This window comes from Strix aluco, chromosome 18 (assembly GCF_031877795.1).
Source record: "Strix aluco isolate bStrAlu1 chromosome 18, bStrAlu1.hap1, whole genome shotgun sequence".
NCBI classification, from domain to species: Eukaryota; Metazoa; Chordata; class Aves; order Strigiformes; family Strigidae; genus Strix; species Strix aluco.
This window is the reverse complement of record NC_133948.1, coordinates 9,869,061-9,883,346: the sequence shown is the minus strand read 5'-3', so window position 1 is coordinate 9,883,346 and position 14,286 is coordinate 9,869,061. Positions and strand designations below refer to the sequence as shown.

The window sequence follows — 14,286 nt, the reverse complement described above, 5'->3', positions numbered from 1 at the left end:
ACCTGAAGCAAGTTTTGGGTTTGTTTTTGTAAAATCATCCCCAATCTCAGACTGCATCTGCTGGTCACACAATTACCTGTCTCAAATTTAAATTCTGTTATGAAACTCTTCTACCCAAAGACTAGCTTTTATTTCTATGGCTTCCATATAGACAGAGGAAGACTAACCAACTCTGATATTACTCTTAAATCCTTCAGTTCTCCATATGCTACATCTTTCAGAAAAAAACTAATAATTTTATGAAAATGTAAACTCTATAACAAGTAATTAACATAGTTGGGGAACAGATTTGGAAACCAGACAACCCTCACTCTCAGCCTATTCTGCTTTGACCACTGGATCACATACATTCTCCTATATGTTCACATCTTAACCTTTGCAGGAGGAGAAGGAAGAGGTGAGAAGTAAGTTTACTGCCTTTCAATGATACTCAAAGAGCTACCACTAAGGATTACTTGAAGGAACATGCATGTGATTTCCACATTCAAATAATTTTTGGCAGCAGTCCCAAACCTTTCAAACTAGAATGCTTCTGCAAGCAAGATCACACACACGCCAGTATAAAATGAGGCAATTTATCAAACAGCCAAAAGAACTAGTACCCACATACCAAGATTACTTGATAAATTTCCCATGTGTGTCAATTCTTGCACTATATCTTCATGATATGTTAAGACATAAATGATAAAACCTGGAGAATTTATCCAGTGATAGGTTTCATGTTGCAACTGTAGCATCTGAATTCCTTGACACTAAACTGCTAACAAAACCCTCATCCAAATATCTGGTATTTCTTACTTTTTGAGGGATATGCATTTTGCTTCATGTCAACTTTTATTTTCTTTATGTTGACTTGTTTTAAGGTTTATTTTATTTGGATTTATATTGCAACTCTGACATGTGATTCCCCTTAAAATTTTTACAGGCAGCCAAGCAAAGACCTTACGTACAGTAAGATGGCACTCAACTTACATTCCTTCCAAGTCCTTTAGACCGCATAAAACACATAAACTGAGACTTAGCGATGGCTTTTCTTCAGCTTGTTGTGCCTGATTCTATCTTTTATTAACTTGAATGCACCATGCAGGGCTAAGCTGAATATTTAGAGAAACGCGGCGAAGAAACAAACATTTATTTTGCCCTTCCCAGGATGTGGAAGTTCCCTTAAATTAAACCAGTGCATCATTTGAAATAGTTTAGCCCACTGACATGTACAGAAACAGGTCATTCTGTAGACCTTATAGGTGGAAGAGGCTACCTTGTCAATCTGTGTTAACAGTCTTGGGCAAGAAGACTTACTGTACTCTCAAATTTGCCATCAGACATGAAGAGGAGAGTGCTCCTTCTAGCAAGCCAGTTATCAAAGACCTTTTAATTGTACTAACCTGGCTCATTTTGCCTATGTATCATTCACACCAACAGGAAACAGTTCCCCAGCAAAACAGAAGGAACAGTAACCTCTAACACAGGGGCACCAGTAATCAGGAGGAATTACGGCTTCCAGAGCCAGCACAGCACCTGTGAACAAGGCTTCAGTGTTTAGGTGGTTTGTAGTTTAACAATACTGTATTTAAAATTGGTTTAATAGATTCAGCTGTCTCATAGAGGAAAACTCGTTCCTCCTCTGCTCCAATTCCACCACTCTTCCTTCCCAAAAGTCTGCATTAAAAAGTAGCCGTGACCACAGCACACACTGGTAAATTTGTCTGACAGACACACTGGCTTCTCATTGAGGCAAAACAGATGTGCTAGACATTCAGAAAAACTGTGAAACAAGTCATTGCACCCATTGCTTTGCAAAAATTACTGACATGGTATAATTTTCCTTTCCTTTACAAGATGTTTAAAACTATCAGAGCCTCTCCAATTTCTGCCTTAAGAGCACAACTCTACAGGAGCAGTAACATCAGCTCTCTTCCTCCTTCTGGGCAAAGTTCTTCCACAGATCCACCAATGGGGGTCAATGAAATTCAGCAAATTAGTAACTTACCTGCAAATTCACCATAAAAGCTTAAAGTTAGCCACATCACACCAGGGAAAATGTCCACCTAGCCCAATACTCTGCGTTCAGAAACCAGCACTAGATACCTCCCTAGGTTTCCATATAACAGTAAGCACACAATGCTTCTTCCTAGGATAAACTTCCAGCTCCAAAAAATTTCCAATTCTGACTTCTTGAATCAGAAGCCCTCAGTAGACTTTTCAATCAGCCATTTCTCAGATCCATAATTAACATCAACAGCCCCTAAGACAAAGAGATCAACTGCTCAGCCATGGACTCTGTGAAGAACCACCTACTTATCTATCCTGCACCTGCTACCTGTTACTTCCACACCCCTTAATTCTTGTACAGGAGAACAGTGAGTTAAAATCACTTGACGTTCACCCTTATTCTGCAGCTCACAACTCTACACACGTTCATCATGTCTCCAGCTCAGTTCTCCCACTCCTAGCCCAAAGAGTCCTACTCAGTCATTCCTTGTACAAAAGTGAGCTGTCTCTCACTTTGATCATTCCAGTCACTCCGTTATGAGCCTCTTTCAGTTTTCCTGTATTTTACGACATGCAGGAGAACTGGCATTGAAAACAGTGTTCAAACATAAATTCCATGTATTTATATAGTAGGATGTTTTCTTTTTAGTTCTTTTCCTCACATAAATTTGTTTTTTGATCTACTAAGCACTGAGCAGATATTGTCCTAAATTATTATAAACCTAAGAACTAAGACCTCAGTGGAAGTTGTCAGGTCACAGGGCATTATTTAATATGTGAAGTTTAAAAAGCGTATGGACTTTGCACTCAGGAAAGGCAGTGGTAATAAATGAAGCCCTCAACAACAAATCAAGTTTCCTACATGGTTCAGCTGTGATCCAGGACAGGATCTTATTCCACAGGTAAAATCATACATAATGATCTACCCAGTAAACTTGTCCTTTTCTGCAGAATTTGCCAATAAGCTTAAAGCATGATGACTTGTGAACATGAGGCCCGTCAAATTAATCTCCTATAAGAGCTAAGTAAATACTGTTTTCATCTGATGGATAATTCCTAATAAATTGGACTCATTTCATATGTCTCAATCTCACCACCAATGTCCAGATGCATCCAGTGGTTAACCTTCAAAGAGACACTTTTTCTCCCTAGAAACATTAGTTTACTAAATTAAGTTCCAGACTTCTAGGAGTTTGTACAGATAAGTCTTCCATTTTCCATATACAGGAAATATGTCAAACTACACCCAGCCTCAACCTGTCACACCCTCTTCTTAACAGACATTCTGCATTAATCGAAATACAAACAGCAACTGCAAAATGCCATGTCATGTACTGGTGCAGCAGAACACTTAAAATCAACCTGGGGATAAACTATTTACAGGTCACTCTGGATTTTATTTCACATGACTTTGGATATTATTCCAAGATCTGGAGGGTAATAAATTAAACATGGACTCTTCAGTTATTTAGAGCCCACAGTTTTCAGTTCACAACACTTTCACCGTGCTCTTGTACTTCAACTGTCAGTTGAAGTAATTGTATTAGTGGAGGAAAGCATCAACTTAAGCTGACAAGAGCAAACCAAAGAGGGAAACAACTATTTAGAAACTAGTTCAGGACCACAGGGCATCAGGATTTCATTCCTGACTCTGGCTAAAATGACCTGTTGGTGAAGGCAAGCGTAGCAGCAGCCCTGTTTGGATGCCTGCAGGACACAACTACTGGATATAGGAACCTGAGGTTCTACCACTTCAGCTAAAAAGATCATTTGCATCCATTTTTCAGGCAGTAGTAGAGCTACTGCATGTTTCAGCACCAGAAAGTTTAGAGAGTCACAGTGGTGTAATCCAGACTAGACAGCACCTAATTTGGCCAATTCTCAGAAAGGAGTTGTAGCTTTACTATTTATTAGAAAGCAACATACCAATGTCACAAACAATTCAGTTCCCATCAAGCACAAACACTGCATGAAGTTTCAAGTCAGTTTTGTTACATATTCATGAGTACAGGAATTGGTGAAACACAGGTGGAGTTTACAGCGGCATGTTCAGAGACACCATGTTAGCAGTAAGAGGAGTTTAAATGCCAACGCACTGACTTAGAAAAGGAAATCTTCCCAGTGTCCTGCTCCAGAGCTGCGTGCGCTGTCCTTGGCTGTTGAAAAACACAGGGCTTGTCGTGATTACATTAGACTATTTAGATTTTAAAAAAAAGAATCATTAGTAAAGCTACCTGCTTATGAACATATATGAACTCTTTCACGTTCTAGAAGGAATTTATGTTTTTAATAAGTTTGCTCTCTACACTATTATGCCTATCCCTTAAAATACAGAACAAGTTCAATAATCATTAGATTGTTTGCCCAAGTAAACCAAGACTTATATTTGTTTCCAGTTTTATCACTCTGGAGATGTCAAATGATTTAAAAAAAAAAAAAAAAAAAAGAGAACAGATTAAGTGATCACAGGACAGAAACTTAGCGAGACAAACTCATTACCAGGGTGCTCTTTCCTCTAGGGTACTATTATCAAGGGAATACTGTTTACAGTGGTGGATAACTGTCACAGATTAAAGCTATAAGACTTGTTCCATACTACTTGTGGTTTATAAACTGATCACAGATACTGGGTTTTTCCTTACTTCTTTCATTTTCTCAAAATAATGGAGAAGGAGCCATTATTTGATAGCAACCACTTCCTTCCCGGGGTCCGGGTCTTTATCTGATTACATTGTTAGATCTTGTCGAAACAAGCCAAAAGGCACAAGGTCCCTGTTTCAAAGTGACTGAATGCTTTCCCATGCTCCTAACTGGACATGTGTTCGATTTCCTAACAGTAATCATGCATCAAAACAAAATGTAAGTGATGCTTCAGCAGTAACATTAAAAGCTAACATTGCATGTTTTAAGACATTTTGCCCTCTTAATAATTGCTAAACAAAAGTAGTTTAAATTATTGAAGCTCCCAGCATCACACTACATGAGGAAGCAAACCAGGTTCATTAAAAACAGAACACCTTATGACAGACCAGATGTCCTGTTGGATTATTTGGTTAAAGAACCCAAATATACATTATATACTTAAATACTGATAATGAAACAAGCTTGGAACAAAAAGTTCCAAGTAAGATAATTCAAACCCAAGGAGAAGGTTCCATCTTAAAAAAAAAAAAAAAACAAAACCCCACCAGCTGAAGAAAAAAAGCAATTTTAAATATTGCATCATTTTTGTTTGTTATTTAACTGTAGGCAATAATCAATGAAATATAAAGACCATTTCTACCACAATATGAGTTTCCACACATTTTGCTTCCAGCTCAACTGATATGTAACATCCAACATGACTCACAAATCAATTCAAATATTTGCATTCCACCATTACAGCTTGGAGAGATAATAAACTCCATGCCTATATTTAAACAAAAGCAGGCTCCAATTTCCACAAGTTATACACAAACAGCACCTTAGGGTTTGCACAGGTTTCTCGAAATGGCAAGGGACCTCCTTTCCTGCAGGGCTCGGTGTTTGCCTGCATTAGCCAACTTTAAGCACCAGGGCCCTCAAAACCCTGTGTATCAAGTATGTATATACAACTGTTGGATACGTGATGCACCTTTATAGACATACTGAATGGAAAACTGGGAAGGAGAAGCAAACCACACCATCTGTATCTTACAGTCATCCACTCCTGTCCCCACCATTAGACTGCACTTTTCAATATTCTTCCTTGCTCTAAATCAAAGAAACATGGAAAAGAAGAACACAGCAATAATAAGAATTTCATGCAAAATCTAATAAACCCACATTAAGAGTGTGAAAAGGTTACAGAAAATGCATCTGAAGAAATATTTCCAATAAGTACTCAGATAAAGTGACATTAAGAACTCCAAGACAAAAACCTGTAGAGCCAAAATGTGTTAAAGTGCTTTTAGTGTAAAAGCACAGCATCTTGGCTGAGCAGCATATGATTCCCAGGTGTATTGAATTTCCCAGCTACGACACTAACTTCTGTCTATTATCTCATGGAGAATGTATGCCTGTAAGCATCATTAAACTCAATCTAGTCCATTCAGTAAAGTACAAATCCAAAACTGAGTGGGGAAAGGAAAAGGCTGGAATGACAGACACCTCCTCGATCTGGTGTGTGGAAGAGCCAGTCTGGCTATCAGGACTCTCACGCACAAACCAACAACAGCAAAACAGCCTCTTTGCCCATGGGGAAAACAAAAGGAGTAAAAATTATCACAATGAGTCTCCAGTACACACAGTATAAATTATCTTTATCCTGTTTCTGGAGAGGTTTCACAGCAAATAGGTAGGCCCATTAAGCATGATGGAGGCTACTTGCATGCAGTGATGCCTGCAGGATCCAGAATGTGGGTACATTAAAAGAGGCCGACTAAACTCACCAGTTTTTATCCCGCACTCCTCGCCCCAAGGATAATGTTGTATAGTCCTGTATACGTTAGCAGACCTTAAAGCATTTTACAAATGACACCAGTGATGAACGTCTGTTTTACAGGTGGTGAAACTATGACAAAGTGACTTGCTGAAACTCATCCAAGCAGGACAGCGGCAGAAACGGAAGTAAAATTTGGGACTATCTGTGTAGTGCATTATCCACGAGGCAAAGTATCGCAGGCCTTTATAAGCGGAGCCTCACTGCAAACTGCTTGGCTGAAGAGTGCTTTCTGCAATGGTTAGATGTATTTTAAATTGCTACAGATTTCAAACACATAGCCAAACCAAAAGGTGCACCCATTAAAGAAATAAGGAAAGAAGTTACAGATCTAATCTCTGTGATCTGGACAAAATTTAAGGCGAAAGTTTTTATTCAGCTGTTCGTGTATTCCCATTGAAGATTCAGAGCCTGTCCACAGGCAGCCAGACATTAAGATATAAATGCTACATCTGCTTAGATTAACCAAGCAGAAATGTAAAACCCATCTCAAATAAAGTACTTCCACATTTTTTCAGTTCACTACAACCTTTCGTTAAAAGGCTAGGTCCATCTGCTGACTATACAGCCCCTGGAGAGTAGTTCAAGTAAAGATGCATGTGAATTGCAACTCGAGGCTTAAGTTACTGTTCCTAAAACCTGCAGCATGATTAAAAAGACAACACACAGACAGAAAGGCAGCTGTGAAGTTGCATCTGCAGTTTTTAACTCAAAGCACACTTTTCCAGCTGAATAAGCTGGTCTCTGGCTTGGTTTTATTCTAGATACCAATCAGCTAGATGAGTCCAACTATTGACATTTATACCAGGGTATAAAATTTGCAGTTGAAATAAAGCTGTACCCGTGAATTTGAGGACAAAACTTGCATAAACAGAAGCAAGCTCTTCACGTTAGGTTTCTTTTCACTGCTTTGCCAGGAACAGTACAGGTATTACTCCGGAAATTCGTCATAAGCAGTGTAAATACGTAACACTGATGCTATCCTGTACTCACCATACTAGGAAAGTACAGAGCTTTCTGTCAACATCGACACTTCATTCTGAAAGTGCTTTAGCTCACAAGATCTCTCAAAAAATCACTAGAGGAGCGGCAAACAGGATACTACATAAATTCAGGGAGTTGTTTTCAACGTACTACTGGAAGAATCTTCTTCCCCCCATGGCCAACAACAGCACAGACAACCTCTGCTCAAGCTAATTGCATCTGGGGACTTTTCCACTGGACCTGACTCAGCGATGCGAGGCCACCCCAGTCAGAGTTGTGCATTGGCACGGGACGTCTGTACATCCCGTGGGGTACCTCCATCGCTGCACAAAAGCCTCCTCTCTCTTTTGCACAGACGACACTTGATTCAAACCATCCCTCTTCACTTTCACAAGCATGAAGCTGCCCGACGTTCGTGCCTGGCAGGTAAAAGCAGCTCAGTCTTCAGCTAGCAGCAGCTGAGCCCTCCCCCTGCAGAGCCCGGGCGCTGGCTGTGCCCAGCTCTCCCCAGCAAACACGCGCTTTGCCAGGCGAGAACGGTCCCAACGGCCGCCACCAGCCCGGCTCCAACGGCCGCCGGCGCGGCACCCTTCAGCCATCTGCTGGCGGACGGGCCCCGGCGAGCCCCCTCACCACCCCAACTCTGCCTTCTGGAAATCACACTTCTCTAAAAACCCACGTTTCGTTTTCGCACCTCCAGCCCCCTGCGAGCCTCCCAGCCCGCTGCCTCCGCACAAGCCCACCGGGACGGCGAGAACTTGTTGCTCCCCGCTCCCACCGCCGCCCGCCCGGCGGCACCTGCCCCCACCCCGCCGCGTACGCGCCGACGGTTTCCCGAAGCGGCGGAGCCCCGAGCACGCCGCGGCCGCCCCGCGGGCTGCGAGGCGGCAGCTACAAACGGCTCCGGCGGCCTCAGCCGCCGGCCGCGGCTCCTCGCCGGCCGCCCCTCGCCCGCGCTCAAACTCGCCCCACGCGTGTGCCGCGCCCCGGCCCCGCCACGGCCGCCCCCCCCGCCCCAGCCCCGCGGCCCGCTCCCCGCCGCACCTGCCCGCCCGGCCCCGCGGCACCTGCTGCCCGGCGGCGCGGCCGGCCGGCCCTCACCATTGTGGTTGACCCAGGTCGGCTTCAGGAGCTTCATTGTTTCCCGCCCGGGGCCCCCGCCGGCCTCCGCCCTCGGGACCCCAGGGCGGCTCCGCCCGGGCTGCCTCCGCGGCCGAGCGAGCGGCGGAGCTCAACGGCCGCCGGCCACCATGGGCCCCCGCCGCGCGCCGCTCTGCCCGCCCCCTCCGCCGGCCGGAGCCGCCTCAGCGCCGCTCCATGCCCCGGCGCCGCCCGTGCCGCAGCCCCCGCCGCCCGGCCGCATCCCCCGCTCGGCTCCCGGCGGCTCCCCGGCAACGCCGGAACTCGGCGCCTGGCAACCGCCTAACCGGCCCGGCGGGAAACAGCCGCCCCCGAGCCCCGGCGTTCCCCCGCCTCGGCCGGCGGGGGGCGAGATCCCGCGAGGAGCCGCCGCCCCGCCTCCAGGGCGGGCGGGAGCGGCCGGGCGCCCCCTGCCGGGCGGAGCGGCGCGATGGCGGCGAGGCGGGGCGCGGGCGGGGCCTTCACTCCCCTTCCCTCGGGCCTCGCACGGCAGCCGGGCCGCAGCAGCGCGGCGGGCCCGAGCGGAACGATTGTGAGCCGGAACGGGGGACGCGGGAGCCGGAGCGCGGGCGGCGGGGAGTGCGGGCGCACCGCTGGCACCGACCGGAGCCATGCTGGCGGCCGCGCTCCGGGCGAGCCGCGGGCTCTGGGCAGCGTCCGGCGGTGCCCGGCTCAGGTAGGGCGGGGAGCCAGGAGCCGGCTGGGAGCGGCTTTCCGGGACTCTCCGTTGCGGCCGCGCTGCCCCAGGCCCGTGGGGAGGAAGCCCGGCGAAGCGCCCCTTGCGCGGGGTTCCTGCCTCGCCCTCTCCCGGCGAGCCCTGGGCCTGGTCCCCTCCCCGGGGCGGGCCTCGGTCTCCCGGGGCTGCCTTGGCGGCCTGGGCCTGCGCTCAGGGGTCGGGAGCGGGGTGGGGGGTGTGCGGGCCTGGTTCCGCGCCTTGAGAAGCTGATGTGCAGGCACCTGGGCCGGGTCTCGGGACACCCGCCGAGATTTGAGAAACGGCATCTCTTGTCTCCTAATTTGCACGGAGGTGGTTTTACCTCTCCAACATCAGTAGAGAGGCCGTTATCAGAGTTTAAGAATAAAATTACTCTAACCTATTCATAGACTTAAATGTATCTGCTTCACCCCTCGGCACCCTGTGGATTCACAGCACCAAACAGCCCAAATTTTGGGTCTAGTTACCTTGCTGGAGAGTTTGAAGTTACCCTGTCAGGGCAAACACTGTATACTGTCATGAATTAAGTAGCCCAAGATGATTCAAAGCTCATCATTCTGAGTTATGACCAGTAAATAGCCCTTGTACTGTGCAGAATCAACGCCATCAGCTTCTCCCTGGGCTTTGTGTTCCTTTTCCTTCATCAGCTCCTGGCTGCCCCAGTCGGTTCCGTTCCGAGCAAGGCACTGGCAGACCTCACTGCTGGCGTTTAGGGCATCGCTCCCCATGAGGTGAGTGCAGCTTCTATGGTTACATACAAGTGTTTTCATCCTTAGGGGAACACAAATTTTCCCAAGTCCAAATTAACTTTTAACTATAGATGTTTGCTTTTAAGACACGATATGTAAAGTAGTTAAGAACCGTTGGTCTGTTGAGGAGAGTGTAATGGTAACCCACACAATTACCACTTTATGTTTTTGTGTAGTTGTATTTGTTTCCTCAACTGCAGAATGTGGTTGGAGATGTCTGGATTTACGCTGTGCTCCAGAATTCCCTTTTGAGCAACAATGCAAATGAAAGCCTAACTGAAGTGAAAGTACTTTACTATAAAGTGGTATAATAGACAGGCTGCACTTATGTGTATGTTACATTTTGGTATCCATGTTTTGGTTTGATGCAACTAGATTTAAAATATCCTGGTAGCTATTGGGTACCATCAGAAAGACTGTTTGACACCATGAAGGTAGTTTGTTTGATCTCTAAGGCAGGAATGATGTCTCACAGGTCCGCAGTGAGGATTAGTCTGTGTTTGTGGAGCGTGCCATATGTTATCTTGGCTATACTGGATCTGTGTGAAATACACAGTACAGGAAGTACAGGAGAGTAACATCCGCAGCCTGAATTTGGTTCCAAATGCGGAAATTTTAGAAGCATGTGTAAACCCACTCATTTTCTTCTTTCATAGGAGATGACAGGAATATTTGCAGATAAACCTGTTACCTGCTCTGCTGCACTCTGAACTAGTGCAGAACAATTCCAGTTTAATTTTTGTAGAACTTCCTCAGGTCGTTCTGATGTTCAGCACAAAATTGGAGGTTGTTTTTCTCAGGCAGGTACAGTTCTCTCTGCAGAAAATCTCACAAGACATATTACTGTCTCCTGGAAATTACATTACTTGAATAAATCTAATGGCTGGAACTTCTATTAGGGACCAAATTAAGCAATGGGAGGAACAGTCCTTAGAAAAGTACAGTGGAAGTGAAAGTTGCTGGTGTTGAATTAAATGAAAAAATATCTTCTTTTATTCATTACTTTCCTTGTAGAGCACAACCAAAGAAGAAGAAGAAAGTGGATGTAAGGAAAGAGCAAGCACAGAAGGATCGTATGAAAAAGAAGATTAGAAAGTTGGAAAAAGCTGCCCCAGAAATGATTCCAATCGAGGATTTTGTAACACCACTTAAGTACTCAGATAGCAACAGGTAAGTAAGACTTGTCTTTCACCATGCACTTGCATTCATGGTAAAAACACTTTTAATTTCTTTCTCTGCAAAACTGCAATATAGTGCCAGCCTTGGTTCAAAACCTTATCTACTTTACCAGGACAAAAATGCAGAAAGCAGATTTTATTTGCTCCTGCTAAAAGCAGTGAAAAAATAGTAACATGAATTTTAGAATGCCTGGAAAACCTGACAGACATTGCATGAATGAAATGTTGGGGGTGGTGTTTATTGTTTTGGTTGATTTTTTAAAAATTTGCTCTTTGGGGTGCAGGCTATTTCTCTATTACAACATTAACTTATTCTTTATCAGGGTGCGAAGTCTTCCCCCTCTGTCATTTGAGGAGACTGAAAGAAGAGTTTTGCTTATGAAAAAGTGGTGTTTGTTTAAGCTGAAGCAAGATAAGGCAGAAAAGAATGCAATTCAGGCCCTTGTAGAAGCTCAGCAAGAGGCACTAAAGGAACTGCGCCTTGAATCCGAGGAGTTGTACCAGGCAGCAATCAGACGAGATGAGGGGCTTTTCCCTTTCGAGAGAGACGGACCTAATCATACCCCACCACTTCCTGGTTATGATCCTCCTGAAGGAAAATGCATTGACATCACCAAAGTGTATACGCAGTGATGGAGGAGTTTGCTGTTCATCTGGCATGAGCTACTCAGCCAACTGAAGGAGGAAAGAATGGAGTAAGAATAAACAATTCCTACTGCAGGTTAAAATACTGGAGGTGTGTGACTGTAAAAAAAAAAAAACCCCAACGTATTAATGAAGTATCTGAGTTTTTTAAACAGCGCTCTAGGTAGTAAGACACCCAACAAAACTACACTACCTTACACTTGTGCCATGCTAGAACAAGACAAAGCAGTAGTATTTCACAGAGTATTTTATCTTTCTGGGCTTAGATCTCTCATCCCTCCATACACTCCTGACCAGCATTTTTTGGTTCTATATAAACCGTAACTTGGAAGATTGTGTGCCATGAGGAAAGAATGTCACAGTCATCACATCAGTCTGTACTGTAAGGGAGGCAGCAGCTGACTGTTTACTGCTTTTCTTTTCAGACTTCAATGAAGTACTTTTGTATATAAGAGGGAAAATACACCATGACAAAGCCAAAATGACAATCATTTTGTAGGGGTTTTTTAATATTGCCATGTAAGTATTGTAACTACGTTTGTAAGGGTTTGCCCTAAACCAAAACATCTCTCTTCAGTCATTTAAACATTTTTTAGTAGTAATTTTGAATATTGCCATCGACACACCCCACCATTCAAGAGCAGTTCCACAAAGGGGCAGGGTTGCAGTTTAAGCATCTGTAACGTCATCCCACCAGGTGAGAAGCTCTTGATCCATGACAGTCATGAATCTTGGAAATGCCTTTTAAATGCCAGTGGTTGTGACTGTCCTGAAATGGCAGGGAGGAATCCCAGCCTGCTTTTGTTTTCCCATCAGGCAGGCCGGGGGCGGGTACCTTGTTCCAAAAGTAAGCAACACTGGCTCTAGGGGAAGAGGTCCTTGTCTAGCAAGAGGAGCTTGATCGTGTATGCACTAACATGGGAGCTCCCTGCTGAGTTGCTGAGATGAAATCCAAAGTGTAGGACAGTAGTAAGAGACCAGAAACAAATTAAGCACCTCAATTTTCCCTTTAAAAAGTAAACCTTTACATTAAACTCCCAGTATTTTTGAATGAGTACTAAAATATTGCAGGGCAGAGCTATAGTATAATTTCAAGATGACATGGAAGAAAAAAACCTCAGCATGGTTGTGCATTGTGTATTACATTACTGACCAAACAGCAAAACGGTCTTGCTAATTTGGTTTGTCTTGGTCAAGTGGAATATACCAGTCAGGTGGTGGGCTCTTCCTGAGTGTCCACACCGGAGGATATTTCTGCTTTTCCATAACTCGAGCTCTTTCACTCTTGCACAAAGCTTCCTGAAATACAGGAAAAAATATTACCATGATAAGTGTTTGCCATTCCAGTCTTAGAGAGCTTATTTCCTGCTGTGACTATTATCTCAAATAGTTTTACCTCAAAAACGAGGTAGAGTGCCAAATGCTATATAAGTAAGCCAGCATACCAGCTTTTAACTATGTCACATGTATATTTTGCCTCTGAGTCCTCCATTACAAAGAAAACTACCTCTTATGTGCTACCCTCCCCCTGAGAAGTTACCCTAGTTGGCTGAAAGGACAAGTTATGCTGCAGCCTGTGCTGAAGGGCTCTTGTCTTTCAGTGTTCATGGGGCTGTAGCCAGGAGCATTTCTGCACACCCCAGGAATACTTTTTGCCTGTATGTGGCAGCTTTTCATATCAGGAAGGGAATATTAGAGCAACTGAAATCAAGACCTTTTACAGCAAAACACTGAAAATACTCCCGCTGGATGTTAAGACCGCCTTACGCTCCTCAACTCCAAGCAGACGCCCGCTTTTCCAACCCTTCCCCGTTATGCCACCGCCGACACCGCGCGGCTGAGGGGTTTCTCTCGCACTGGCACCGGCCTACAGAGCCCGCAAGGAACCGGACGCGACAGCGACCGCCGCTACCGGCTGCCGCTCGCTCCCGAGGCGGGAAGGGGCAGGCGGGGGCGCGGGCGGTACCTGCGCGGCGGCGGCGCGGCCCCTCTCCCAGGCGCGGCAGGCCTCGTAGTCGTCCCGCCAGCGGTCGCAGGCCGGTAGCGCCCCGTGAGCGTAGTAGTGGTGGAAGGCGTGCCGCAGCCCGCGGCAGTGCTTCCACTCCCACCAATAGTCCTCGCACGACCGCGGCGGCTGCGGGCGAACAGAGAGGCCGGGCTGAGCCGCGCCGCCGTCCCGTCCCGCGCCCTCAGCCCCGCCGCCCCCCGCCCCGCTCACCCGCCAGTCGCCGCCGCCCGCCATGCTGCCCCTGCCTGAGGGTCGCCGTCCCGCCAGCCAATCCCCGCCGCGCTTTGCGGAGAGACCCGCGCGTCCGACCAATGGCGAGCGGCGGCACTAACGGGCTGCCTCATCGCTCCGCCCCCTGGCCTGCGAGCCAATGGCTGTCTGCGGGGCGGGGCTACCCTACAGCCCCCGCCCCCCCC

General features: G+C 46.1%; 3 protein-coding genes across 5 annotated transcripts in view; 1 reads left to right on the top strand and 2 right to left on the bottom strand.

The window, feature by feature from the left end:
• The window catches only part of HIRA (histone cell cycle regulator), a 39,270-nt gene extending 30,560 nt beyond the window's left edge, over positions 1-8,710 (bottom strand). For both annotated transcript variants that reach the window (XM_074843994.1, XM_074843995.1), the window contains exon 1: positions 8,537-8,710. In XM_074843994.1, coding sequence (XP_074700095.1) covers positions 8,537-8,573 — 37 coding nt within the window. In that variant the 5' untranslated portion in view covers positions 8,574-8,710. The remainder of the gene's footprint in view (positions 1-8,536) is intronic.
• A 322-nt stretch (positions 8,711-9,032) lies between these two features.
• On the top strand, positions 9,033-11,945 carry MRPL40 (mitochondrial ribosomal protein L40). Its single transcript, XM_074843760.1, has 4 exons — positions 9,033-9,251; positions 9,938-10,021; positions 11,054-11,209; positions 11,541-11,945. The coding sequence occupies exons 1-4, from the start codon at positions 9,187-9,189 to the stop codon at positions 11,848-11,850; spliced, it is 615 nt and encodes a 204-aa protein (XP_074699861.1). The 5' UTR covers positions 9,033-9,186; the 3' UTR covers positions 11,851-11,945.
• C18H22orf39 (chromosome 18 C22orf39 homolog) lies at positions 11,766-14,188 on the bottom strand. Of its 2 annotated transcripts, XM_074843764.1 has the most exons (4): positions 14,081-14,188; positions 13,829-13,996; positions 13,016-13,161; positions 11,766-11,892 (listed from the first exon to the last, which is right to left on the bottom strand). In XM_074843764.1, exons 1-3 carry the CDS (start codon positions 14,102-14,104, stop codon positions 13,036-13,038), a joined length of 318 nt encoding a protein of 105 aa, XP_074699865.1. In that variant the 5' UTR covers positions 14,105-14,188; the 3' UTR covers positions 11,766-11,892; positions 13,016-13,035. The 2 variants fall into 2 exon arrangements, with proteins under 2 accessions (XP_074699865.1, XP_074699863.1); XM_074843762.1 differs by lacking the exon at positions 11,766-11,892 and having other exon boundaries at positions 12,984-13,161.
• Positions 14,189-14,286: the final 98 nt, after the last annotated feature.